The 27352-nt window shown below is 36.2% G+C and overlaps 2 protein-coding genes across 3 annotated transcripts in view; one reads left to right on the top strand and one right to left on the bottom strand.

Moving 5' to 3' along the window:
* Positions 1-27352, bottom strand: part of LOC117578135 (innexin shaking-B) — a 79587-nt gene that overhangs the window by 48795 nt on the left and 3440 nt on the right. The window lies entirely within an intron of this gene.
* Positions 20362-26335, top strand: LOC117564549 (glycerol-3-phosphate acyltransferase 4). Its single transcript, XM_034243376.2, has 2 exons — positions 20362-20497; positions 25024-26335. Exon 2 carries the CDS (start codon positions 25032-25034, stop codon positions 26235-26237), a length of 1206 nt encoding a protein of 401 aa, XP_034099267.2. The 5' UTR covers positions 20362-20497; positions 25024-25031; the 3' UTR covers positions 26238-26335.

The following is a 27352-nucleotide window of genomic DNA, read 5'->3' as shown; positions in this document are numbered from 1 at the left end:
AATATTGTGAAATAAAAAAGATATTTGCCTGAAGTTAGATTCGAAGTCAAATGCTTGTGATGCATTGCTTTCTACCTTTTCGAAATATATTTTAAAACGCCAAAAGTTTAGCTGACTTTGTTTTATTGAGATACTTCTGCTTTTGATCGAAACTCAACCCAAAAGACTTAAAATTCTCCTGAAATCGGAATTTATTCCATACATAGTGCTCTGTCAGAGACTGTCGATTGCTCTGTTGGATTTTCTGCCAATTGCCGTTTCAACTGGTTGCACAGAGTTGGTCGAAGCCAAAAAAAAAGAAGCAAAAAAAAAAACGCTGCCAATCTGCTGGCCAAAAGGTAAAACGGACTTTTCGCCTCTTCTATTGACCCAAGTAGACCGTGAGATTTCCAGCGATTTTGTGTGGATTAGTGGCGCGATTAATTGGACTTCATTCTGCTCTCTGTGTGTGTGTGTGTGTGCGAGTGTGTTTAAATTGGATGTGGTAAAGTTGAGCTTTATTTAGCACAAGTTCAATTAGATTTGCACACACGAGAAGCTTAAATTTGAATTTGTTAAAAGAAATCAAGTTCCGTTTCACCTCAATTAAAATAACAAGTTTACAGATATCACACGACACGAAATTCCCTCGTGTCGTTCATCTAATTATATGAAAACAGCAAATGAATGTGTCGAAGGACTTGTGAATTAAATCAAAACATCTGGTTAAACATGTAATCAACTTATTCAAGTAATTTATCGCATGCCACAAATACAAAATTATGAAGTTTGCGTGTTTGCAGCTTATAAAAGTTGTAGAATTTGAATTATTTAATTGGCGCAGCTACAAAAATACTGTTTACAAAACACGTTTAATCCGAACAATCTGCGCAGAGAGATAAATGGGCAAAAAGGTAAATCAAATACTCAGTTGTCGTGTTCTGTTCTCAGTCACAAAGTTGGCTGATTTAGATCTTTAAATAAAATTGTATCTTAAATTAAATAAACTGTCCTTTTAACTACCAAGCCGAAGCTGAAGCTGAAGCTGAAGAAGAAGAACCCAACCAACGAAAAAAAAAGGCGAGCAAAGAGGAAAACGGAAAGTGGAAAAGTGGAAAGCGGGAGTCGACACATTTATCTTGATTTTCACGCTGTCAGCAACAACTCAAAAAGGCGACAGTTTGTAAAAAGGTAACCACAACAACAACAACATCTCACAAAAAATAAGTCAATTTCAAGATTTGTTTTATTTTCTTGTTGTTGTTGATTTTCTTTTCATTTCTGTTCTTTTTTTTGTGGTGTTTGTCAGTTAAACATTTTGTTACGCTTGTCGTCCCCAAAATGAAAATCGAGGGAAAACCACAGAAAAAATAACCGCTGAAAAAATAATAAATTAAAAGCGCACAGCAAGTAAAAGGTCAAGTGATTAAATGGAAACAAGAAAGAAAAAAAAAAGTGTTTTGCGGTACCACAAAAATCTCACTTAAATTTGTGTGTGAATATTTACGCACTTCAAAATATAAATTGCCATAAAGTTGAACTACCTTTTTGGGTGAGGGTATCAAAGACAGAAGTCATCGCGTTACCCCGCCACCGACCCTGATACACAAATAAATTCAAAGAGTGCCGCAAAACGAAATTCGGGTACTCGAATTTGCATTATTTGTTCTTTCCAGTTCATTCAATTTTGCTTCGTTCTCGCGATTTTCCTTTTAAGTTTCTTTTAATTCTTCGCGGAAATTCAAGTCAGCACAATTTACCGAGCAGCACTTTAAGTTAACAGCTTTTTCGAGCTTTGTCGAGGGTGCGAAGGCAAACAGACATTAAACCAAAGCCAAGCGACTCTTGTGTAATAAACTTGTGAATATTATTTCGCACAGCAGACACACACACACACACACACACGCATACACAGCCAAGGAAATTACAGATGAGACTAATTAGGAATGTTCAGCTCTTTATTACCTTTTTGGCTCTATAACTTAACCTGTTAAGCGTTATAATTGCCGCCTCTGAAATACGAGCATTCGCAATTTATGTGTCTCTTCGTGTGCTCACCAAATGAAGTTCTCTTTCAAAAATGAATACAATACTTTTCAGATTTAAACCATACAGCGTACTTATTCTTACACTTTTGTGTGCTGTCGCAAATAAACAATACTTCGTAATTTATGTGCACGTATGTAACATATATTATTATGTACATTTCGACTATATTTATCGCTGTCTAATAAATTCTTGAAATTGAACTAGAATGGAGCAAAGCAAAAAAAAAGAAAAAGAAATCATCTTATCTGCGACACGCAATCTTAAGGTAGAATTCATGAATCCACTGGGAATATCAAACAATGATCTAAAGCGGGGAAAGATTTCCCATTGTGATAGAAGTTAAGCATTTGACTTCAACGGGGAATAAGTATTTTTATCGAAGTTATTTAAGAAATACTTTTGTATGGCTAGAAACGGTTACTGCAAAAAAAAACAAAAATTAATTGCTTCTGACAATTTGGTATATTTTTAATGTAGTACTATATCCACATATATCAAATATAGAATAGCTTTTAGTATTTTTATACCCGCTACCCATAGGGTAGAAGGGTATTATAACTTTGTGCCGGCAGGAAATGTATGTAACAGGTAGAAGGAGGCATCTCCGACCCTATAAAGTATATATATTCTTGATCAGCATCAATAGCCGAGACGATCTAGCCATGTCCGTCTGTGTGTCTGTGTGTCTGTGTGTCTGTGTGTCTGTATGTCTGTGTGTCTGTCCGTCTGTCCGTCTGTCCGTATGAAACACTGGATCTCAGAGACTATAAGAGATAGAGCTATAATTTTTTTTCGACAGCATTTGTTATGTTTGCACGCAGATCAAGTTTGTTTCAAATTTTTGCCACGCCCACTTCCGCCCCCGCAAATCAAAAAAATGAATAACAAGTGTAATTTTAAAGCTAGAGCTACGAATTTTGGTATATACAATAATTACTATAGTAGTTATGATTCCTGAAAATTTGGTTGCAATCAGATAAAAATTGTCGAAGTTATTTAGGAAATACTTTTGTATGGGAAAAACGCCTACTTACTAGGGGTCTGAGTTGCTTTGGCCGACAATCTGGCACATTGTGCCGTTTATGGTATATTTTGAATGGTGTACTATATCGATATACCAAATATACCATTTGGTATATTTTTAGTATTTTTTTTAGTATTTTCGGTATATTTTGAAAATGATACCGCAATATTTTGCCTTTATTAAAAATGGGTAGCGGGTATCTCACAGTCGAGCACACTCGACTGTAACTTTCTTACTTGTTTGGTATAATATGGGAGAAACGCCTATTGCAAAAGGGTATTTTGTACTCTATGGTATATTTAGAAGGTAGTATTATATCTGTATATGTATGTATGGTATATCAAATAGAGTCATTGGTATACTTCAGTATTTTTTTTTCGGTATATTAAAATGGTATACCTATGATAAATTATTAAATACAATCTTCATTTAATAATGCTGAGGTTAAGAAAATGTTAATTTAAATTTATGAAAATTGAATCTTGATTTGTGACTTTTTGTTTTATGTTCAATTTTGGCAAGAATATATGTATATGTAAGTATAAGAACGCTTAAACTTTATTTGAGATATTTGTTCCAAGCTCGAAGATGACACTTTTTAAAATTTTAACTGAGATTATGTCTTTGAATTTCAATAATTTATAGAATATTAATTCTTGAAATCTTTTGAGTTGAAATTTGACATTATTTCATCGTGTTTTCGGAATATTTTCTTAATTTTAGCAAGGTCTCTTTTATTTGTATATTTGATATTCATATTTATTGCTTGTTTATAATTTGAACTTGTTATTTGGATGCCTTAATTAAAAGCTTTTCGTAATTTATTGAATATTATCTTGCCTTTAGTTTTGCACATTATTTCATTACGTTTTAAGAATATTTTCTTTATTTTATTCTCGTATTTTTTGCTGTTTTCAACTTGAAGTTGTCATTTAACTGCCTTAATTAGATGTACATTTTACTTTAAACTTATTTAATGCACTTCACAACAGAGACAACAAAGAAAGAGAGCACAACTATGCAACTATCGTTAATTGGACCGATTTAACACAACCCTCGATATAAAGAAACGTCAGCAAAATGCTGCGTGCGCGAATGCGAAACCGTTGAGACCACTGATAATTGCGCAGAGAATGAACGATGGACACGAATCGTAAGGATTTCGCTGACACAAAGAAGGAAGTGAAGTCTTGCACAACAAACTGTAAATATATATATATGCGAGTGTGTGTGTGTGTGTGATGCAATTGTCAATTGTCAGTTAACAGTTGCATCAACAAAAGACTGAGACTGAGGCTGAGATTGAGACTGAGGCGAAGGCAAAGTCAAGACAACAACAGCGAAATTGCTCTGAGATTGCGATATTATTATGTTGTATGTATGACATCTGAGATTAAATAGCGCATAATAAGCGCAATTAGAAGGCAATAGCGAAAATGCCAAAATGCGAAAATCCGCTCAGACTTGGTCATGGCGAACGGAATCGGAACTGGAACCGGAAACGGAAGCGACAACGATATTTTATATATATTATTTAGTTGCATATCATTTATATTAAGCAATTTTATTAATTGCAATGGTTAGATTTAGTTGGATTGATTAATAAAGCAGCATTGCGCTTAGTGGCCACAGCTGCGGTTAAGTGCAAAGACAAATATTAATCAAATATTTCATTTAACTTAACATGTGCAATATTTTTCACTATAAATGGAGTATGGCCGCTAAGTGAGAAAGTAGCACATAAACTAAAGTGTGGCCGTTAAGCGAGTACAGATGTTCTTAACTGCAAAGACACATTTAAAAATACATCATCTTGTGTAATATGTGCAAAATATGCCGAAAAATTAAGTGTGTCCGCTAAGTGAGAAAGTGGCACATAAACTAAAGTGTGGCCGTTAAGTGAGTACGGATGACCAGAACTGCAAAGACACATTTAAAATTACTCCTTCTTGTGTAATATGTGCAAAATATGCCGAAAAATTAAGTGTGTCCGCTTAGTGAGAAAGTGGCGCATAAACTAAAGTGTGACCGTTAAGCGAGTACAGATGCCCTTAACTAACGGTTAAGTGCAAATGTACAATTTAAATACTTCATCTTGCGTAACATGAAAAATCAAGTGTGGCCGGTAAGTCAAATATTCGTTCATTGCGTAAAGTGTGGCCTTTAAGCGAGTTTTGAGGATTCACAATTTATATTCCAACTATTTAATACTACCCTTTAATAACTAACTTGCCAGAACCGCTAACGAAGCGGCTTTTTAGTGCACAATTATTTTGGCCACAATTGCAATTAATTGAATTATCAAACAGTTGCTAATATGCATATTCAATTTGCAGCATTTTATTAGCTTCCCAACTTAATTGCCGTCCTATTCAGAGTTGTATTCACAAACGATTGCCAAACTATGCCACTCAAACATTGCATGACTGACGACGCAATAAAAAAAAAGATGCCAATGTCAAAATAATTGCGCATAAAGGGAAAAGCGATTAAGTTATATAAATACATATGTATGTACATAATAAGGCAGAGTGCATAATGAACAACGGTATTTTTTTGTAATCATGATCGTGCTGCCTATTGTCAATGCCATAGCAACTGGAAAAAGCAAAAAAAAAAAAAAAAAACAGCCCGAGGCTACTCACGAGTTGACAATTCACTTCTCGTTTCTCATTTTCTGTGTGTGCTGTGTTTTCTTTTTTTTTCTTTTCTTTATTGGCCCCGAATGGGTCACAAGTTGCTAAACAAGTGCAAAGAGCGATCAATAAAAAGGCAACATGAATGTGGAAAACTGTTTTTCTTTTCAGAAAACGCCTTCAGCGCATTGCAATTCTTTAGCCTTTTTCTTTTTTTTTCGTTCTTTTTTTTTGGTGGGCATTCAACATCTGTGTTTTTAGCCTTTCTGATTTGCTTGTATTTGACTTTGATTTTCGTTGCTTTTCAGTTCGTTTTCGTTTTGTATTTGGCAACTTGGCTGGTAATTAGACCAGGCTACGACTACCTGTCATTGTCCTGTTGTCCCCGCCTTTGGCCTCGGTCCTCGGTCCTCTGTCCTCTGTCTCTCACAATTGCACGCCTCGTTGGCGAGTCTAACAATTGCTTTCGCCATTCTCTGCCTTCCTTTTTCCCAATTGTTGTCGCTTTCTTTTATTTATTTATTTATTTTGGGCATTTTTCGTAGTTGCTTTCGTTTCTTATTTATTTAAATACCCATGAAGCTTTAAGTAACCTCACATACACACACACACATATACTTATACATTGTTAGGTACAACTAACTACACTTCACCTACAGCGATTTTTATTGTCTTTCACTGGATTTGTGCGCCAAGTGCCAAATGAGGACAACGCACTTGTCTTTCTCTTTACTCTTCTTCTCTTCTGACTCCTCACTCTCACTCTCTCCCGCACTCAATTCTATTTAAGTGCTACACACGCACACTAACACACACACATACACACAAGTGTATAACAGATACTCGCTTTCGTGGGTTTGCTTATGAATACTTCAACTTCGCAGACATTAGGCAAAATTAACCAACTATCTAAAGTACTAGACAACTAGATCTTGTTATGTTATATGTCAGATATTCTTTATAGAGATTTGTTTTAAATAAATAGTCTTCAAACTTCTCTCTTATTTATAGATTATATTAAGAAGCATGACAAATAATTGTTCCCTTAAAAAAAAAACAGAAAAAAACAAATTTCCGGCATTGTTGAAGACGCAAACTATTTAAAACCTTTTCAGTAAAAAAAACTACAATTAAATATTGTAATTTCTGTTCTTGTGATTTTAATAAAAGAAAAGTGTTTGTAGTTTGGTATATGATACAACAAAATATTATACTATATTTGTATACTATAGCAATATAGCTATATCTTTTAACTTATTAGGTATTTCTTTTTAATATATTAAATTCAAGAATTTCACTTAAAAAATGCCAGAAGTATTTTTCTTATTGTTAATTAAAACATTTTCAATATCCATGAAAACTTCTTAAAAAAAAAAAACATTGTTGTGTTGAATTACTTAGCAATAATCTCAATATTTCGATACTCTGCTTTGTAGGAACAAATTCGAAATTCTTCTCAGTCGCTGTTTACAACTTTTGAAATTTGAAATATTTGAGTTTTCATTTTATACAATTTCATTTATATATTCATTATAAAATATCTGCTGTAACTCTTTAGTAAATATGCAACAATAATAATTTTAAAATTTATTTTGGACTTTAAAACTGAATTAATATACATTTTTGTTCTAGATTTGCAACGAAAAATGCAAAATTTGAAAATTGATATATTTTATATATAACGATTTTTCTATATTTTACAATCGACCCTCGCGTGGTATTTGCAAGAGCTTTAGCTTCGTGCCACATTCCACATGGGGCGACACATGAAAGTTATTACACTTATTATATGAAGAAAATAATTTTATGTGCGTGTCTGTGTGTGTGCTTGTGTCTGTGTATTAGTGTGGCTCCAGCAAGCCGCGTTCTGTCGTTGGCAGCAGGCAAAGAGACCGAGAGAGAGAGAGGAGAGGGAAAAAATTAAAAGCAAAGACTTCATCTGCTGTGCGGCTTGCAGCATGTTGATAAGAGCTGACAAGCTCAATGGCCGCTGTGGGCGTGCCACGTGCATGTGTGTGTGTGTGTGTGTGTGTGTGAGTGGGTGCAAGTGTGAATTATATGCGCTACTATATTATACAATAACGAGTAATAATGATTACACACAAACACACACACACACATAGAGAAAGAGAGAGTTTCGCGTGGAGTGCACAAATTTCATTGATTTTCCGCACGCTTCAATGGAAATGGAAACTACTCTCATTTCACTGCTGCTGCTGCCTAGTTGAGAATGCAAAGCGTGCGCTCCACTCAGCAAATAAATAAATTCGCTTTTCACAATAAGAAAGAAGGCAATGGCAAATATATATATGAATGTATATATTTTTTAATGTGCACTTTATCATCATCATGTCGGGCTAAGCGGGCGACCCAAAAACAAAAAAAAAAAAAAAACCCAAAAAAAAAAAAAACGAGAAAAGAAAAGGAAACGTATCAAAAAAGAAACCAAACAAAATCCAAAGAAGAGAAAAACAGAAAAACACACACACACACAAATGACATTTATATAGACACGCCCCAGCGCCCCCGCAAAAAAACATTCTTCGTGCTCAGTTTTGTGAGTTCTCGAGTCTCAGTCGCAGTCTCTTTCCCCTCCTCTCACTCTCTCACTCTCTCACTCTCTCTTAGTTGTTGTCGGCATTGTGCAAATGCTGCCCCATTTGTCAGTTGGCACAAATTTGCATAAGCGTCGCACAAGCGGTCGTCGGATGACTTATGGTTGTAGTCCTGCCTCGCCTCGTCCCGCTCACTCGTCACAGACCCCCCAAACTTGGCCCCCTTGTCATCGCCTAATCTCACGATCCAAAAATTTCTCGTTGAAATTAGCTGTGAAATGCCACCAGCAACCGAGCAGAGCTTGCAACAGAGGAAATGACATAGAAATGAAACAGAGTAGAGAAACAATGGGCAACTACGAGTAATATGACCGACCAGGAGGAAAGGGTTGACTCACAGCAGCAGCAGCACACAACAGAAACAGCAACAAAAGACAGACAGAGAGAGAGAGAGAGAGAGAGATACAGAGAGAAGGGATCGAGGTGGGGGTAGAATGTTGATTGTATGAGCGATTGAGACGGCTGTTGGCCGACGCGACACCTCGAGGACAAACACAAAAGGATCTGCGACCAACTCTCGACTCTCCTCGCTCTTCGCTCCTCTCTCCTTGATGCCGCAAAGGTTTCAACCGTCGCATAATGGAAACAAAGTCATCCCCACTGCGTCATCGTCATCGTCGACAGTGGCACAATTTCAACCCAACCGCATATGACCCATTTACTCGATTATTATCGCCACAGAAAGTGTACCACAAAATATATGTTACGTCACAGTGAAAACACTGCGCAACAAAAGTCTGCGAACAACAGTAGATAGAAAATGCAAATGCAATACGTGATTTATAAGCTAAGACTTTGATGCCATTGATTTTGCTTCAGCAACTGAAATTTAATTAAATACTTGCACAGGAAAAGAGAGAATGAAAATTTAATCAAGATTACTAAGTCAAAATGCCAAACCAAAAAGGTTGATTCTAGAATCAAGTTTAAAAGTTCACTGACATTTCAAGATTGCTCAATCTTAAAATTAATCATTTGAATCTTCTATCATGAATTTCAAAATCTCAAAATGTAACCCAGAAAGCATAAGAACTTTGAATGCAAGATTTTTCGAACCTAAAAATATTATTTTAAGATTTTTTTCTTTTAAGTTAAAAACAAATCTTAAATCAAGATTTGTTATCTAATTATCAATTTAGATTTTTTTCCATTTGAGTATATTAAATGAATCGCCATAAATTGCTGAAACTAACAAAACTTCACTGCTCTACATTTTTTATTATATTAAGCATGGGAAATTTAATACAAATATGAATTGTCTTCAGTCAATTTCACATTCCATATACAAATATACGAAATTGTGTTAACAGATAATTAATAAAATTCTTAAGATTTTTCGAATGCTTAAACATTTTTTATTTTACACATAAATTCGAATCTCTAACTTAGATAAATCGAAAAACTCTCCCACGAACAAAAGAACTTCTTAACTACGTTGAATTTTAAACGGAAATTAAAAAAAAATAAATATAAATCTCTCTTACATCATCTTAAAAAAAGAAACCAACAATGTTATCGAAATTATATTGCAAAAAAAAAGTTAAATTATCCTTTTCAAAACTTTTCTACTCCTTAGTTTCTTCTTTATGTTGAAGATAAATATTTATTTATAACATGAATTTAATATTTACAAAAAAAAATGTGAAACTTTTTTACTTATGTTTACTCATATTATAAGGACATAAGTTGAAGGAACTACTTCCCAAACTCTGTATAAGGATATTTATTTCTGAAGAGCAACTTTTAATGATTATATTGACAAATGAAGTAGAGAAGTAAATATAACAAGAAATATTAAAAAATGCGTGAAGTATTTATTTATGCGATTGAAATAAATTTGTTAGATTAACAAATGTTTGTTTAAGCTAAAATGCTAGAATTTCGAATTGTTTACAAACCGAGTAAAATATTTCGTATTTTGTGTTTGTCAATGAAACGAAATATGCTATGCACTTGGAATATTGAAGTGCTCAAAATGCTGAGCTCGATAGGCAAATAGATTTTTATTAAGTTGTACGCAGAGTTTGTTCTCTTCTTTATTTTATTGTGGTTATCAGTGCTTTCGACACCTGAGAAGTGATGGCTTTAGCCAGCGGGAAAAGCAAGCCAAGCGAAAAGTGGAAAGTGAAGAATGAAAATTGCTACACAAATCACGTCACACTCTCTACGTGTGGCTTCCACTTCCGCATTCCACATTCGCGAATCGCAACGCGAAATGATTTTGTTCTTTGGTTTTTTGATTCTTTGGTTCTTTGGACTTCGGTCTTGTTCGTGGTTCGTCCAGTTTCAAGTGCAAGTCCAGTGTGATGATAAACAAAAGCAGAAAACCAACTTTATTGGCTTAAAAGAAGCAGAAGATAAAAAAAATGAAAGAATGGCGAAAATATGAAACGAGCGACTAAAGAGCCATGAAATAAAATGAAATAAAATAAAACATGGCATAAAAAAAGGAAAAAAAGAGAGAGGGAAAACACACACACACACACACACACACACACACACACACACACATACAATGAGGAGAATATTTTCGAAAAATAGCATCATCAACATCACGATGGGAGCGATGGGGACCGTCATCCTTGAGCTTGGGTCGAGTGTTTCATATACAGAGGCAGCAGCGCATTCTGCTGCTTGTCGTCATTGTCGTCGTCATTATAAGCATAATCTTTAATAAACGAGTAAGCGCCTGGGAGCATCATTGTCCGTTTCCTGACCGTACCCTCGACTCGAGCTCCAGCTCGACTGCTCGACTGTTGTCCGCGGGCAACTCTCAAGCGGCCGCAAATGGACGCCGAGAGGGTAGAAAGCAAAGCAAAAGCAAAGCGAGAGAGATAGATAGAGAGAGAGAGAGAGGAGATACGAGTGGGAAGCGAGTTAAGCACCACGATTTTTCAAGTGAACGAACTTTTAAATTAATTTAGACATAAGAAGCTCTTTAAAGTTGCCCCCAAGTAGCGCTGCAATCGCTGCTTAAGTTTTGCGCTTAAAGGGTTCCAAAGTGACCAGAGTGGAGAAAAAAATACACAGAGAGAGAGAGAGAGAAAAGTTGGTAATGTGTCTAGCTAACGCGCTGCGCTGTGGCAAAACATAATGTACACTAAATGGATATTTAATTACACTTTGTTGCCCGCTCAACTTGCAGCTGAGCAACGAGCACAGAGCTCAGGTGAGGTATTTTAGCAGCTAATTGGAGTGAGAAGTGTGTGTGTTGTGCTCTGCTTTAGTGGCTGGCGACTTAAATATACTTATAAACTATGAATGCAAGATTTATGATTTGCCGAGTCGAGCTTATGCTAATCGAAGCAACTACAGTATCAGAATTTATAATGCGGCTACAAAGTTTCAACTTTACTTAAGCAGCATATACTATACTAAGTATATAGAATGTATGTATATATGTAGTACACAAAGTGAGATTAATCGAAACTTTTGTTCGTGCGACAGAGAGAGAGAGAGAGAATCCCTCACGTCGTATGCGCAATTTTGCATTTTAATACCATCAAATTGCAAGCCCAATCAAGCAATTACCATGGTATTTGTATAATCCATTTGCAAATGTCCTTTGAGACTTCTCTCTCTCTCTCTCTCTCTCTCTCTCTCTCTCTCTCTCTCTGTGCGTGTGTGTGTGTGTGTAAGCAAATTGTATTCGATTCATAACAATTTAATTGACAGCAACAAGCATCTGTGGCTACAATTTTGAAAGGCAGATTCGAGATTCGTAGGTGTAATTTGCCAGCTTCATCATTTAGTTGCCTCAAGTGGCCTTTAGTTTACGTTTGCTTCGACGTATTTAATTGCAAAACATGCAAATCCTGAAGCTCATTGCATATGCTTATTTCCTTTCGTTTCGTTTGCTAATTAAATCAATTTGACAATCCTTCTCTCTCTCTCTCTCTCTTTCGTTCTCGTTCTCGCTCTCTTAATTATGCAGAGCAATTATAACATGAGATTCAAGTATTTCATTTACGAGTGTCGATTTAATGAGCTCCAACTCCGTGTGGCCTTAAAGCTGAGTAAATTCGACTTTTTTTGCGTCTCTTTAATTGAAATGCAATTGTGACTTCCATGATATTAAATTGTGATTGTGTTAAGCATTCGGCAGCGGCAGAGGAATCTCGGTTGAGCAATTGAAATCGATTTGATGCCAATTTGAGTTGCAATTCCAGCTGACAAGTATTTTCTCTTCTGCTTGCTTGCTTGCTTGCTTGCTATGGAAATGAAGTGCAAGGCTTGCAGACTTTGGTTTATGCTAAGGACTAGCACACACATCACACACAAAAAATATGCATATGAATCTGAATATATATAAATGTATATATAAGAGGCAGAAGTTGGCTGTTGGCTCTTGGCTCATGGTAACTCGTTGCTGATTGTCATTCAGTCGTGAGTCAGAGCTCACAGCCAGCAGCTACTTTCATCTACATTCCCCACAGACAACCGTTGTAAGAGTATTTATATAGGAGGAATATATACATACAGACATAGCAAATATAATACATACATACAACACGCATTCATATGCAGAAGGAAAGTCAGTCAGACAGACAGCGAGCGACATGCAAATTGAGCTTGTGCGCGTTGCGTTGTCTTCATTGAAAGTTTAAATTCTTTTGTTGTTAATATTTTAAAAGTTCGCAGCAATCCAGCAAATTGAAGCAGTCTGCAGTGATGTCTGTTTGGTGACTTCAACGAGGGTTGCTTCACCAATTCTTGCATTTTCTGTAGTTCACATTGATTATTTTTATATCCGCTATTCAAATGGTATTAAATGGTATTAAAAGGAAGCATCTCCGATCTCATATTTTTGACCAGCGTCAACAGCTGAGACAATATAGACATATATTTGGTATATTTTTAGCTCTATGGTATATTTAGAATGTACTACTTTCGACAAACTGTATATTCTAGTACTTTGGGGTATATTAATTTGGTATATTTAAAGAATAATACCGCACTGGCAAGATAGTTTGATTTAAACAAATATTTAGTTCTTCTGTGACTAAATATACGTTTTCTAAAAGAAATGTAAAATAAAATGAAGTTTTTTTGCTAAGAATTTTGATTTGTTGCATTTTAAAATAGTCTTTCATATTTTTACTATATAACATTGATTAAATATATATATATTTATATATTGTTTTATTTATTTTAATTACTTTGGCAGACAATTTTAAAAGCATTACTACATCGATATACCAAAAAAAATTCGTTTATTTGCAAAAAAAAGTTCTGATATTTTATTTTTACCAGAATTTTGGACTCAAATAAAGTTTTTTAATCGTTTTTTGCTTAGTTGGGTATTTAAGCATTTTAACTTTAAGAAGAATTCAACACTTTTTTTGTAGAATTTCAGAGCTAAGTTTGTTTCGGCTTTCAAGTATTTATAGTTATTGTATTTTTCATTTATACAATTATGCCATATTTTTACAGAGTTATAAAGAAAAAATCAGCTTCTCCTGCATTTTAAAATTATTTAGGTTTTCTTAATATCAGAATTAAAAATTCGAAATTCAAAATGATATTCAAATCATTTCTAAAACAATTCGAATTTCTTGAGGCAACTCTCGTTGCCGCTTGTCTGCTTCTGTCTTCGGAGCTGTGTCGACTTTGGCAGCAACTGCAAAGCATTCTGCCACGAAACTGTGCCTTCATACTGTACGCGTGTGTGTGTGTGTGTGTGGGGTGTATTTACATGCTTACATTTCATACAAGCATAAGAAAATATTTGCAGTTATATTTTCTTCTTTTTTTTTCCCCTTACTCGTATGCTTTTCAACTTGTGTGTGCTTTTACTTGGTTTCCTTTCATTCTTTTATTTTAGTTTTTTTTTTCACTCTCTGCACTGCGTTCGTTGTTTGTAATTGTGTATGTGTGTATGTGTGTGTGGAAGTGAAACAAAATGAAAACTGAGCTTTAAAGGGATTTCCCTTCAACAGCTGCGGCTAATTAAGGCGCAAGGCAATGCGATTGACATTGCCACGAATTTCCATGAATTTCAAATGTCTTCTTTTCGGAGCAATTCGATTTTTGATTTTCGCGGAATTTGCGATGCTGATTGCCATTACCGATAAGCAAAAACGAAGAGACGCGAGCCCGAAAAGATGCTGTGGAAAGTGGAAAGTGGAAAGAATACAAGGCAGAGGTTTTATGAACTATGCAAAATCATTTACCAGCTGCGTCCCCGAGGCAAAAGTTGTGTTCGCGTCTATTTACATTGTATGCATATTTAAGTTCATTTCATTTACGTTTCAATTTGTGACAGGCAAATACAATATATATATGTATATGTATAGTATAGTATATAGTACTGCAAGCTGCAGGCAGAACTCTAACACAGCTCACAAAGGACCAAAGATAAGCTGAGATAGAGACAGACAGAGGAAAGCTCTTTGGCATCAACATTGAAGCTAATCAAATCTGAAATCCGCCTGCATATGAAATACAATTAACAAATTGCCAAAAGACACAACACAACACAAAAAAAAAGAAACGAAAGAGAGAAAACGAAATGGAAATGTTGCAAAAACGGTAAGAGATTATCAGAGTATTGCGAAATGTTGTGAAATATTGCACTCGCAATCAATAAAAGGCAACGAAATATTTATTTGGCTGCAGTTCACACACACACACACACATGCTTATACATATGTGTATATGTGTGTGTGTGTGCACAAATTGTCAAAACAGAGTTCAATTATCGAATAGCGATGATGCGGAAAAAGAGAGACAAGACAGCAGAGAAATACGTATGTATACGTTACGTATACGTGATATATTTGCAGGTGACAGCGCTTGGCATGGAATGCAGCAACAGCAAAAGGATGAAAGAGGTTGGAAAAACGGCGCACTGCAAAAGATAATTAAAGTGCACAAGAGTGCAAAGCAAAACAAGAAAAGTAGCAATAATGTATGAAAAACGATGGCAAACTTGAAGAGAACGAAGATAAGCATTGAGATAGCTAATCGAGTAATGAATAAAAGCTTTCATTTGAGTTTAGTGTTTGAATTAAACTAAATGTAACAGCGTAGAATAAGAAGTAATTAATTATGGAAATTGTGATTTGAATTGAAAAGAAGAGCCAATAAATAAAGTGTGTCGATAAACTAAGTTTTAAATAAAATGTTACTTAAATAAAATATTATACAAAAATAAAAGTAAACAATATGAAAGCTACCCATTGTGAATAAAATAAAGAAATTAAGCAAGACAGTGTAGTATTAGTCTTAAAATATACCAAATAATATACCACAAATATACCAAATAATATACCAAATAATATACCACAAAATATACCAAATAATATACCACAAATAATCCAAAATATAACGTAACACACTTCATTTTTTGGTATATAAGTACAAAATATACCAGATTCTCAATCAATGTAGAAGTGGTATTTTAGTATATTTGCGGTTTATAAATTAGCTATCATTTTAGAATATGGTTTTATTGAGCAAACTCGATTGAAGCTTTCTTAATTATTTTGATGTAGTACTATATGAATATACCAAATATAGCCGATGGTATATTTTAGTATTTTTGCAATATATTTATTTGATATAATTTTGGAATGTGGTTTTATAGAGGAAACCCGACTGTAGCTTACTTTATTGTTGGAATGTACTACTATATCAATATACCAAATATAGCCGATGGTATTTTAATTTGGTATAATTGTAGAATATGGTCTTATTGATAATGGGTAGCAGGTATTTCACAGTCTCTAAGTGTCTTTCTTACTTGTTATATTATGCATAAGTTGTTATAAAGTAAAGTAAAGTAAAGTAATGTAATTCACTTCAAATATTTGCGTAAGTATGCATATTAAGTTATGCCTGCTCATCAATTAAACATTGTCTAAAATGTAAGTATTTTGCGGCTGCTTTTCTTTGCCAACAAATAAATGTATATAACAAATAATTGCAAATTTATTTTCGACTGCTTTTAACTTGGTTTAAAGCTTCAAGTACGAATTTAAGTTGTAGTGTTTGACACTTAAATTTAAAGCCACTAAATGTGTGCGTGTGTGTGTGTGTGGTGGCTGCTGCTGTTTTGGTATTGGTGTCTTTCGTTGAGCGTTGGGCAAGCCATTCGTTATTCGTATGCTCGGACATTTTGAAAATTTATTACATCGACACCGACAAGCTTCGCGTGTTTCGTTTCATGCGCCTACACTTCACTTAACAGCAAAAGCAAACGGCAATAAAATGCGGGCAGACAGCGCGAGAGAGAGAGAGAGAGAGAGAGAGAGAGGGAATCTGTGTGGCCACTCAATCAGTCAAAACGCGGCGCGTTCAATGCGCTTTTTGGTCATTCGTTAAGTGCAACTTTTTGCACCTAAGAAAATTGTGCAACATTCCAAGCTCTCTCTCTCTCTCTCTTTACAATTTTTAATAAGTGTACCCCAAACAGTTGCCATCGTCATCATCATCATCGACGTGTAGTGTTGACAAGCCAAAATGCCAAAATGCCAATGCCGCCGCGACTTGATGCGAAAAACATCGGCTCGACTTCCACATCCGCATTCGCATCTGCCGGCTGTGCGAGGAGCGGAAGGAGGGGGTGAAGAGAGACGAGAACTTTGCTACGCCGAGTGCATTGACCGGCTGCACACAAAATGCAGCACGAACCCAACCCTCCACACCACCTAGCTCAACCATCGTGGCAAACCCATCGACCGCCCAGCGTTGCGTAATATACAAAAATCACAGCTAAAATACGAAAATGTGAATGGCAAACGAGGTTTCAGTGGCCAACAGAAGGCGGCTCTTAGAGCTGTCAGTAAATAGCAGAAAATGTTTTAAAGAGTTCTTTAAATTATTTAACAACTTTGCAGAACAAGTTTTAAGAAGTTTAATATTAATGATATATTCTGTAAAAATTTATTGACATGTAAAGTATTATACAAATTTGAATAGATAGTAAGGCATATTAAAAATTAAAGTATAAATCAAAATAGATAGTAAGGCATATTAAAAATTAAAGTATAAATCAATTTATATAAACACAAAATTATAATAAATACTATCAAATGTTAATACTTTATTGTGTGATAATATATTGAACAAAATATGACTTTGTTTTGTACAAAATAAGATATAATATATAAGAACTAACTTTATCGAATTGTTATGCAAATATATAATAAAAAAAAATGCAACTATAGGCTGTAACCCATTTGTTTAATTGTTTAAATAATATTGAAAAATTCAAATTAGGATTTAAATTAAAATTACAAATTTAAGCTTCATAATTGGTTTTAATAAATGAAAAGTGAAATACGCTGCCAAAGTTGTTCTGTATAATCAGAAATTATTTTGTTATAAACTTGACTTTTTGTAATGCTCAAATTTAAAGAATTTTACGAGTACATATAGAAAATTTTGTGGCCAATGAGAAGAACATAAACTGATACAATTTAAGAAATAAGTAAAGGCAAAGATAAAAGGTATAGCTAAATCTGATTTTAGAAACTTTTTTTGTTTTTCGGTAAAATATATAAATTCGTTAATTTTTGCGTCCAAATTCATTCATATTTGGAAATTTCTTAAGTCTGAAAAATAATTTCGAACTCATGCTTAGCACTCTTCTTAAATGAATAAATTATTAAACGTAAATATTAAATAAATCTATAAAATGTAATTATTAAAAAAAAAAATTAAAATTCGTCATTTCTTTGTAATAAATAATTTATATCACGTTTCTCAAAAAATACTTTATTAGTATCTGTTATCGTAGATAACGAACCATTTGAAAGATTTTACAGCAAGTTCATGCTATTAAATTGAAATGCCTGAAGCGTCTCGACTGGATTTATTTATTAACGATTTACCTTGATTAAGTCAAAGTAAATACAGCAGAACATTGTGTACTCGCTGTTCTACAGCTTCAGCTGCAATTTCATCATCGATGTCGATGTCGATGTCAAGTTGTGCGTCTCTGAATCCACTTTGCTTAACGCTGAAGCATTTTCAGCTGCTTTTCATGTGCGCCGAGACGCAAAAGTCAAAGCTCTGGGTTCACTGAATGCTGAGGGTCTGTCCAGGGCTTTAACAGGACAGCAGCAGAAGAAGACCAGAGAGAGAGAAAAGGAGAAACAGGAGAAGGAGAAGGAGAAGGAGAAGTGGAAAAGTTGTGGTGAATGAATCGAAGCAAAGAGCAAGCTCAGTGGGTTGAGTGATAAATCTTTATCACTTATACAACAAACAGAGCTAGATAAATTGATTAATTGCGTAAATAAACGAGTGGCGATAGTCGAGACGCTGCGTCTGGATAACTCAGGACACTCAGGACTCACTTGACACACACACACACAGAGAGAGACTTGGCACTTGGCACTCAGAACTCGTTATGCTTTAAGCCAACAACTTGGCCACAAATCAAAGTAGACGCTGACAACTTTTCGTCACGTTGTGTCCATCGGAAATAATTTATCAAATTGAGATTATATTAAATAATGAGTAGATGACACCAACAACGATTCCTTTCCCTTAGCAAAAGAAAACTTGAGGTTTGCGGTGGAGGAAACCAATTAAAAAGCCGCCAGCAGATTATTGATGGGTCGGTCGACTGAGTCGCTGAGTTAAGTAAGTGGATCAAGACAGCAGTTAAGTCATCACAAAATTATAATTAATTACGAATTTCATATTTTTTATATTCAACGCGCTTTGTTTTATGGCTGATTTGAGTGTGCTCAACAAGCAAAAAACCGGCTAAACAATTTACAACATTTTTACATATCATTGTTGATAATTCAATTGCCAATGAAAATAATGTACAAATAATTTACATTTCACTTCAATAATAAAATTTCAAGTAAAATTACAAAACATTAATTGTAAATTAACTAAATAATTTATAAATTTTTTGCATTTCATTTTCAATACGAAAATTGCAGAAGAAATTTACTAAAAATTAATCGTTTACTTTTGAGCTAATTTTAAATAATAAACTTGCAAATGAAAGAAGTAGGAAAGCTACTGTGGAGTGTGCTCGACTATGAGATTAGTATACCAGAAAATACTGAAATATACCAAAAGTTATATGTGGTATATCGATATTGTACTATATTCAAAATATACCAGATTGGCGTTTTTGCCTAAATATGCTTAAGTACTTTGTTTCTTAAATGACTTCTACAATTCCGAAAATATACCAAAAATAGTCAGAAAAATTACACTAAAATATATGGAAGGCTATATTTAGTTAATATTGTACAGACGGACATGTCCATATCCTCTTGGCTGTTGATGTTGGTCAAGAATACACACATATACTTTTTGGGGTCGGAGTTTATTCCTTCTCCCTGTCACACATATGCATTAGTTATGTTATTTACTCTATGGGTGGGTAAAAACATTCATTGAAAGTAACAGAAAATAATTCACATGTTATAACAATTTTATTTTCAATAACAAATACATACAATAAAACAATAGCAAAACAAGCTTCAACCCGAGAACCCATTTTGAAACATTTCAGTTGCATTATTTTTAATGAAAATAACAATATATTTGAAACATGGCTCAACGAGTGTGTTTAATGTGCTTTTTGTTTTTGTTTTTTTTTTTTTTTTTTTGTGAGTAAAATCGAGTTTTAGAAGTGCTTTGTTGTTGTTGTTTTCATTTTTGTTTTTTGTTGAAATATTTATTTTTGCTATTAAAGCGATTATCTGGCTGCCGACCCGAGTAGCGATTATGTTTCCACTTTGTTTTTAATGAGCTCCCCTTAAAGTGGCCCGAAACAGATTACGAGAGTATTTTGAGAAGTTGCCGCTCGCTTGCCAAAGTAAATTAGTAATTTGTGCGTAACGTTGGCCAAAAAGCAAAGTTAAGACCGTCCAAAATGAATCCTCTGTGAATTTGAATATTCTTTTTTAAGATTGTCTGGGGGTTATATATATATTGGGCATAAGCTAAGCCTTAAGTGATTACAGATTACTGAATGTAATTTTCATAAGCAATTGCTTAGCACACACTCACACTCACACACACACACACACACACACACACACACACACACACACACACACACACACACACATGGTTAGGCAGGCAGTCAGTGAAACGTCAAAGTCAATATACACTAAAAAAAAATGTTGAGAGGCTTTAGCTTTCAGTCTTTCCCAGTTTAGTAGGTGCTTTAATACAATCAGTTGAATCAGACGACGAAACGTGTCCACATTAAACAGGTGAGTGTTGACACACCTCCTCACTGCCTCGAATACTCACACACACACACACACACACACATACGTACACGTACTCGCACACACACAAAGAAAACGCGACGGCGCATTATGCAAAACTTTTTAAAAGTCGAGGCAGAAAAATGTTTTTTAAACGCTAAATTACTTTTGAATGGCAGCTGGGCGTGCGAGGCGAGCGTTGATAGGGGCGTGGCAGCAACGTCACAATTTCATTTTGTGCTTCCTCATCTACCTAGTAGCTACCTCTCCACCCTCTCCACCCATCAGCCGCCTCCTCCTCCACCTCTTCTTCCTCCACTTCTAAACACCGCGGCGTCGCTTCTAGTTGCGAATGTATGTATGGGAGGGCGGGCATTGCGGAGGGTGGGCGTGGCGCGTTTTTCGCGTTATGTCTGAAGAGCGGAAATGCTTATCCCAACACTTGAGCATCACGTGCTGCTGCTGACGCGACGACGTCGACTACATTGTGCACACTGCCAGCTATCAAAACACACACCGCACACCACGTCGTATGCGTAATACTCTATCCACTCTTTTGTATTCCATGCGAAGCAGTTTGCTCGCTATTTAGAGAGTGCATGATTTAGGTATTAAAATAGTATTTTGTATCTGTGGTAGAATTTAAAGATAGTTTATGTATTGGATTTATTTTGTATTTGTTGTAAAAATTGAATTGAATATTTTTTAAATTCCTGCGCATATTGCTGCTCTTCACTTAAAACATTTGAAAAATGTTTCAAATATTTTCAATGCCTTGCTTCACTTGTAACTATTAATTAGTGAGAAACGTAAATTGAATTTGCAAAATACTCGTAGTTATTGCAATGCAAACTCTTCAGCTCGAACATTCGATTAGGTAACATACAATTTTCATACGAATAAACACACAAGTTTGTGCAAAATAATGAATTGAACACTCTGAAAATTTGTGTAGTAATTCAATAATATTTTACTTTTACAAATTCAAACAGATTGGTTGAAGAATATGGTTTATTTATTGATTTAAAGTCAAGCTTTAGAGTGAATAACCAAACACATCAAAATTCCTATAAAATAAACATTTACGCATACGCTTGATTAAAATGCTGCAAATATAAATTTTCACATTCATTTCTTTGTACGTAATTTAAGAAAAATTATACAACACGTGATTGCTACATTGCTTAATTATTTTCATTTCAATTGAGCAGAGTGAAGCATTTAAATTAACTAAGAAGGTAAGCCTGAAGGGGTTAGTCGTTCTGCCTCAACTGATTTCAATAAGGAATTGTATTCGTTATTAAAAAAAAATAATATAATAGTAAATTCACAAAAACTTATGAACATATAGATATTGATATATAACTGCCTCAATTTATATTTTTATAATATTTTTTGTATGTTTTGAAACTCATACATTTATTGTTTATAATATTATTTGCTTCCTCTCTTTTTCTTCTATTTATTAAGCAGTCTCTTCTTTGTCTATAATATTATTTTTTGCCTGTCTTTATTATTGAAAGATTTATTGTTTATTTTGTTTATTCTATTATTGATTTGTACCTTATACTAATATTATTATTGGTTTTCCTTGTCAAGACGCTCTGCTTAACCGACTCGAAATCAATTGTAATCTTTCTTCAACCAAAATATCTAAATTAACTTTAGCTCAAAAGCTTTGAAATAGCGAATGAGCCCGTGTGAAAGTAGACGGCCTTGCTTAACTGTGCCACACACAGTCTTCGCACAAAGTCTTAGCCGCAAGCGTCTAAGGTCGTAACAGTCATTCGAGTGACGCTGGACGAAGGAGGCTGCCTAGAAAGGGGGTTGAAGACGAAGAGGGGTTGGCTTAGAGGAGGGTGTGTGTGTGTGTGTGTTGCTGCTGCAGAGAGCGTTGTGGTGTAGGTGTTTTGAATGTTTAGCTCAAGTGGCTTTTTAAAACACATTCTATGCTAATTAAGAGTCTGGCTTGAGGGGGCGACAACAAGCGGTAGAAGAGGAAAAGAGACAACGAGACAGACAGAGAGTGAGTGAGAGAGAGAGAGAGAGGGGGAGAGGGACTTTGCCTAAATGAGTTGTTGTTGTGGACGACGTTGATGTCGTTGTTTGGCTTTGATAAGCAAAGATTGCTAGCAGCCAATGTCATCAATGTGCGTGGAACTCAGCAAACGGATAAACTGTCGAGGAGGTGAATGGGCTGGAAGGGGGAAGTGAAGAGGGGTTAACCCCGCTCTTCCTGTGTTATTGTGGCCTCACTCATTGCGTAATCCTTAAAGTTGAATTCCTGTTTACAAGCTGTCATCGAGAGTCAGCCAGGCCCATTTAATTAACGAATTAACAAAGCCAGAAGTTTTTGCGGTTTTTTTTTTTAAGTGATTTCGGTTTTTCAGGATCAAAAACGAGGCCGCGTCTGAGGGCCCAGGACCTGCGGCGCAAATGGGCGACAACGAACGGCGCCCAATTATTTTGCGGCCTTGTGCATAATTGAATTATTGCCATATGCAAAACCAAATGGGGATAAGGGCAAACCACAGAGCACAGAGACTATATACAAAAGCGGATCCCAGGCATATTGGATTGGAGGCGCGGCACAACACAACACACAGCACAACCCAAAGGACAGACAGAGCGGACAGACGAGACGACGGCAAAGTTTTCTCTCTTGCGCCTTTTTATATTTCGGCGCCTTTTGCTTGTTAAATAAATCAAAGTCGGCGTAGCTTAGCAAAATACAAAACCAAAACCAACAACAACAACAACAAAAAACCCGAAAAAATAATAAAACAAATGAAATTAAAGAAGGAAAACGTGAAAACGTGGAAAACGTTAGGAAAAACGACAAAGACAAGAGGCGCAAAGCCAAAAAGACGGCGATAAATTGAATTAGGACTTTAATTGAGAATTTGTTTGCTTGCGCTTTCTCGCTCATTCGTTCTCTCTCTTTTCCGCACTCGCTACTTGACTCTCATCTTCACTCGCTTCCTTGCTGTCTATCTCTTTTGCACTAATGCATTTACCTTTGCTAGCTTCTATGTATTGTTACCACATACTCCCTCTCTTTGGTTTCACTCTCCATTTTACACGCTTCATATTTTGTCTATTTCACTCGCTCTTTCATTCTTTGCTCACTCCATTACTCTTTGCTTTTGATCGATGCTTCTCGCATTGCCGTACTCGCTTCACTATCTTCTCTTTATTTAACTCGTTCCTGTAATATTTCATCTTTTAATTTCTCTGCTTGCTTGCTTGCCTCTTCTGGAGAAATTCATTTCTTCTACAATAATCACAACTTTCATTACTTTATTAAGTAGTGGCTTCTTTTATATCTCTTTCAATATTCCCTACTCGTTGCAACACTTTTTCGCTCTTTTTGACTCTATCCTCCTCTCTTTACTCCTTACTTTAGTCGCTACTTTACTTACAATCATTGCATATTTTCATTTCTGTTTTTTTTACTCTGTTTTTCTTTACTAGATTCAACTCTACTCGCATCTTTACTGTCTTCACTATTCGCTGCTTTATTTACTTTATTTTTCTGCCTTTTACTCGCTTCGCTTTTATACGTGTCGTCACTAGTTTATTTCAATAGTCTTAACTGTCCATATCACACTATCCCCTACTCGCTTTTTTGCTCATTTTTACTCGTTACTTTGGTCCATCGTGTTACTTTTCTGTCTCTACTCGTTGCTTTAACACGCTCCTTTACTTCGTTCCTTACTCGTTATTTGACTATCTCCTCTACTCATTGTTTTTTCCTTTTATAAGTCGATCATCCTTTTACTCATCTACTCGTTGTTTTTTTTTTTGTTCCTTTACTTTCTGCTCTATTCATAACTTTACTTCCTCTACTCGTCGCTCATTTAATGCCATACTCCCTACTCGCTTCTTTGTTCTCTCTATCACTCGTTATTTAACTGCCTTCCTCTACCAGGTCTCCATCTCTCTGTTGCTTTCACTCGCTTCTTTAATGGCATGCTCCTTACTCGCTTCTTTACTCTCTCTCTATTACTCGTTATTTACCTGCCTCCTTTACTCGTTGCCTAATTCACTCCACCTCTACCAGGTCTGCATCTCTCCGTTGCTTTCACTCGCTCCTTTAATGCCATACTCCTTACTCGCTTCTTTGCTCTCTCTATTACTCGTTATTTAACTGACCCCGTTACTCGTTGCCTAATTCACTCCACCTCTACCAGGTATCCATCTCTCCGTTGCTTTCATTCGCTCCTTTAATGCCATACTCCTTACTCGCTCCTTTACTCTCTCTATTACTCGTTATTTAACTGCTTTCTTTACTCATTGCTTAATTCACTCCACCTCTACCAGGTCTGCATCTCTCCGTTGCTTTCACTCGCTCCTTTAATGCCATACTCCTTACTCGCTTCTTTGCTCTCTCTATTACTCGTTACTTGACTGCCTAATTCACTCCACCTCTACCAGGTCTCCATCCCTCCACTCACTGCTCTACTCTCCTTCGCCTCATAATTCACTTGTGTTTTTCTGTTTCCCCACAAATCACTTTCATTGCCTAGCGCTTTCAATGTGGCTCCAAGTGATTATCCTAACCCTCTTCGGCACCGTGCTGCTCTGCAGCTGTGTCGAGTGCATGAATCACTGCTATCTGCAGCTGCTGGAGCTGCTCTTTGCCTACACCGCGCGACAACTGCAGGCGACACACAGCCGAAGGAAACACAACAAGAGCCAAAAGGAGCCGCAGCCGAAACCAAGCGAGTTGAAGGGACAACAGAAGGATGCACTGAATGAGCGCATGGAGCAGTGCTGCGAGTTGCTGGCCGATGGACTGCGTCTGGTGCTGGACGATGAGGTGACCACGAGATTTGCGGCCGCAGCGCCGCCCCCTGGGGAATGGAATCTGTTGACACGCAATCTGCGGCATCGCCATCGTCAGCTCAACTGGCAGCTGCGTCTGCTCTGGCTGCTGGGCATTCTGTGGCGCTATCTGCTGTTGGTGCCGCTGCGCACCGTCGGCTGTGCCAGCTGTCTGCTGCTGCTCACGCTGGTCACCGGCGTGCTCGGCCATCTGCCCGAGTGGCGCTTCAAGCGACGGCTGGTGCACTTGGCGCTGAGGCCGTGCTTTCGCCTCACAATGATGTGCATTCCGGTGGTGCGATGCGTGCACAATCTGGAGCAGCGGCCACGCATGGGCATCTGTGTGTGCAACCACACGAGTCCGCTCGATGTGCTCGTGCTCATGTGCGATGTCCACTATTCACTCACCGGCCAGCGACACGATGGCATCCTTGGCCTCATCCAACGGGCCTTGGCTCGGGCATCGCCGCATTTGTGGTTCGAGCGTCGAGCGTTGGGCGATCGCGAATCGTTGGGTTTGGTGCTGCGTCTGCATGCCGCCGGCTGTGGTCGGCCGCCCATCTTGCTCTTCCCCGAGGGCACGTGCATCAACAACACGGCGGTCATGCAGTTCAAGAAGGGCAGCTTCGCCATCTGCAATGTCGTCTATCCAGTCGCTGTGCTCTATGATCGACGCTTTGGCGACGCCTTCTGGGACAGCACGCGCTGCTCGATGATGCGCTACATTCTGCACGTCATCTCGTCGTGGTCGATTAAGTGCGACATCTGGTATCTGCCGGCGGTGCGGCGTCGTCTTAACGAATCGCCCATTGAGTTTGCCAACCGGGCCAAAGCTGTCATCGCTGCTCAGGCGGGCATCGAGGATCTCGCTTGGGATGGCAATCTCAAGCGATGGAATCCTGTGCGCGATTGGTAGTCTCGGGAATTGTGCATCAACTTGTCATTTCAATTGTGATTTCAATAAATCGAATTCACACTAAACAATTGTGCATCTGCGACCCCATAACGTATATAAATTTTATGATATACTTCAAATATACTACTTCATCGATATACCAATTATAGGTTATGGTATATTTTAGTATTTTTGTTGTCTATTTGAAGAATAATATCACACTGTTATGCCTTTATTTAAAATGGTGAACAGGTATCTCGTAATCACGGTTTTTGGTATATTTTAGTATTTTTTTAGTATATTATTCGGCATATTTTGTGAATATTACCACACTGTTTTGCCTTTATAACAACCGCACCAATCATAGCTTTTCGTATATCTTAGTATTTTTGTGGTATATTTTGAGAATAATATCACACTGTTATGCCTTTATTTCAAATGGTTAACAGTTATCTCGCAATCATGGCCTTTGGTATATTTTAGTATTTTGTGGTATATTATTCCGTATATTTGGAGAATAATACCACACTGGTTTGCCTTTATGTAAAATATGTATCAGTTATATCACAGTCACACCAATCATTGATTTTGGTATATTTTAGTATTTTTGTGGTATATTATTCGGTATATTTTGAGAAAAATACGACACTGTTTTGCCTTTATTTAAATTGGATAACAGGTATCTCTCAACCATCATGGCTTTTGGTATATTTTAGTATTTTTGTGGTATATTATTCGGTATATTTTTAGAATAATATCACACTGTTTTGCCTTTATTTAGTTCGAGTAACAGGTATCTCGCAATCATGGCTTTTGGTTTATTTTAGTATTTTTGTGGTATATTATTTGGTATATTTTAATACCGCACTATTTTGCTTTCATTTAAAATGGCTAAAGGGTATCTCACAGTCGAGAACACTCGACTGCAGCTTTCTTGTTTAAGAATATGGTAATCGAAATTCCAAAAACGTTCTTTTATTTTCATTTCTTGTGAAGTTAGGAATAACAAACATCGATGGTTTTAGTATTAATAGTATAAATAAAATTTTCAATGGGGTATACATAATTATTTGTTTTGGGAATGACGTGAATTGAAGAATCCTGCATACATATATCATATATGCATATAGTTGCTC

This window comes from Drosophila albomicans, chromosome X, assembly GCF_009650485.2.
Source record: "Drosophila albomicans strain 15112-1751.03 chromosome X, ASM965048v2, whole genome shotgun sequence".
Classification (NCBI taxonomy): Eukaryota; Metazoa; Arthropoda; class Insecta; order Diptera; family Drosophilidae; genus Drosophila; species Drosophila albomicans.
The sequence above is the reverse complement of the archived record's forward strand: the minus strand, read 5'-3'. Positions and strand labels throughout refer to the sequence as shown.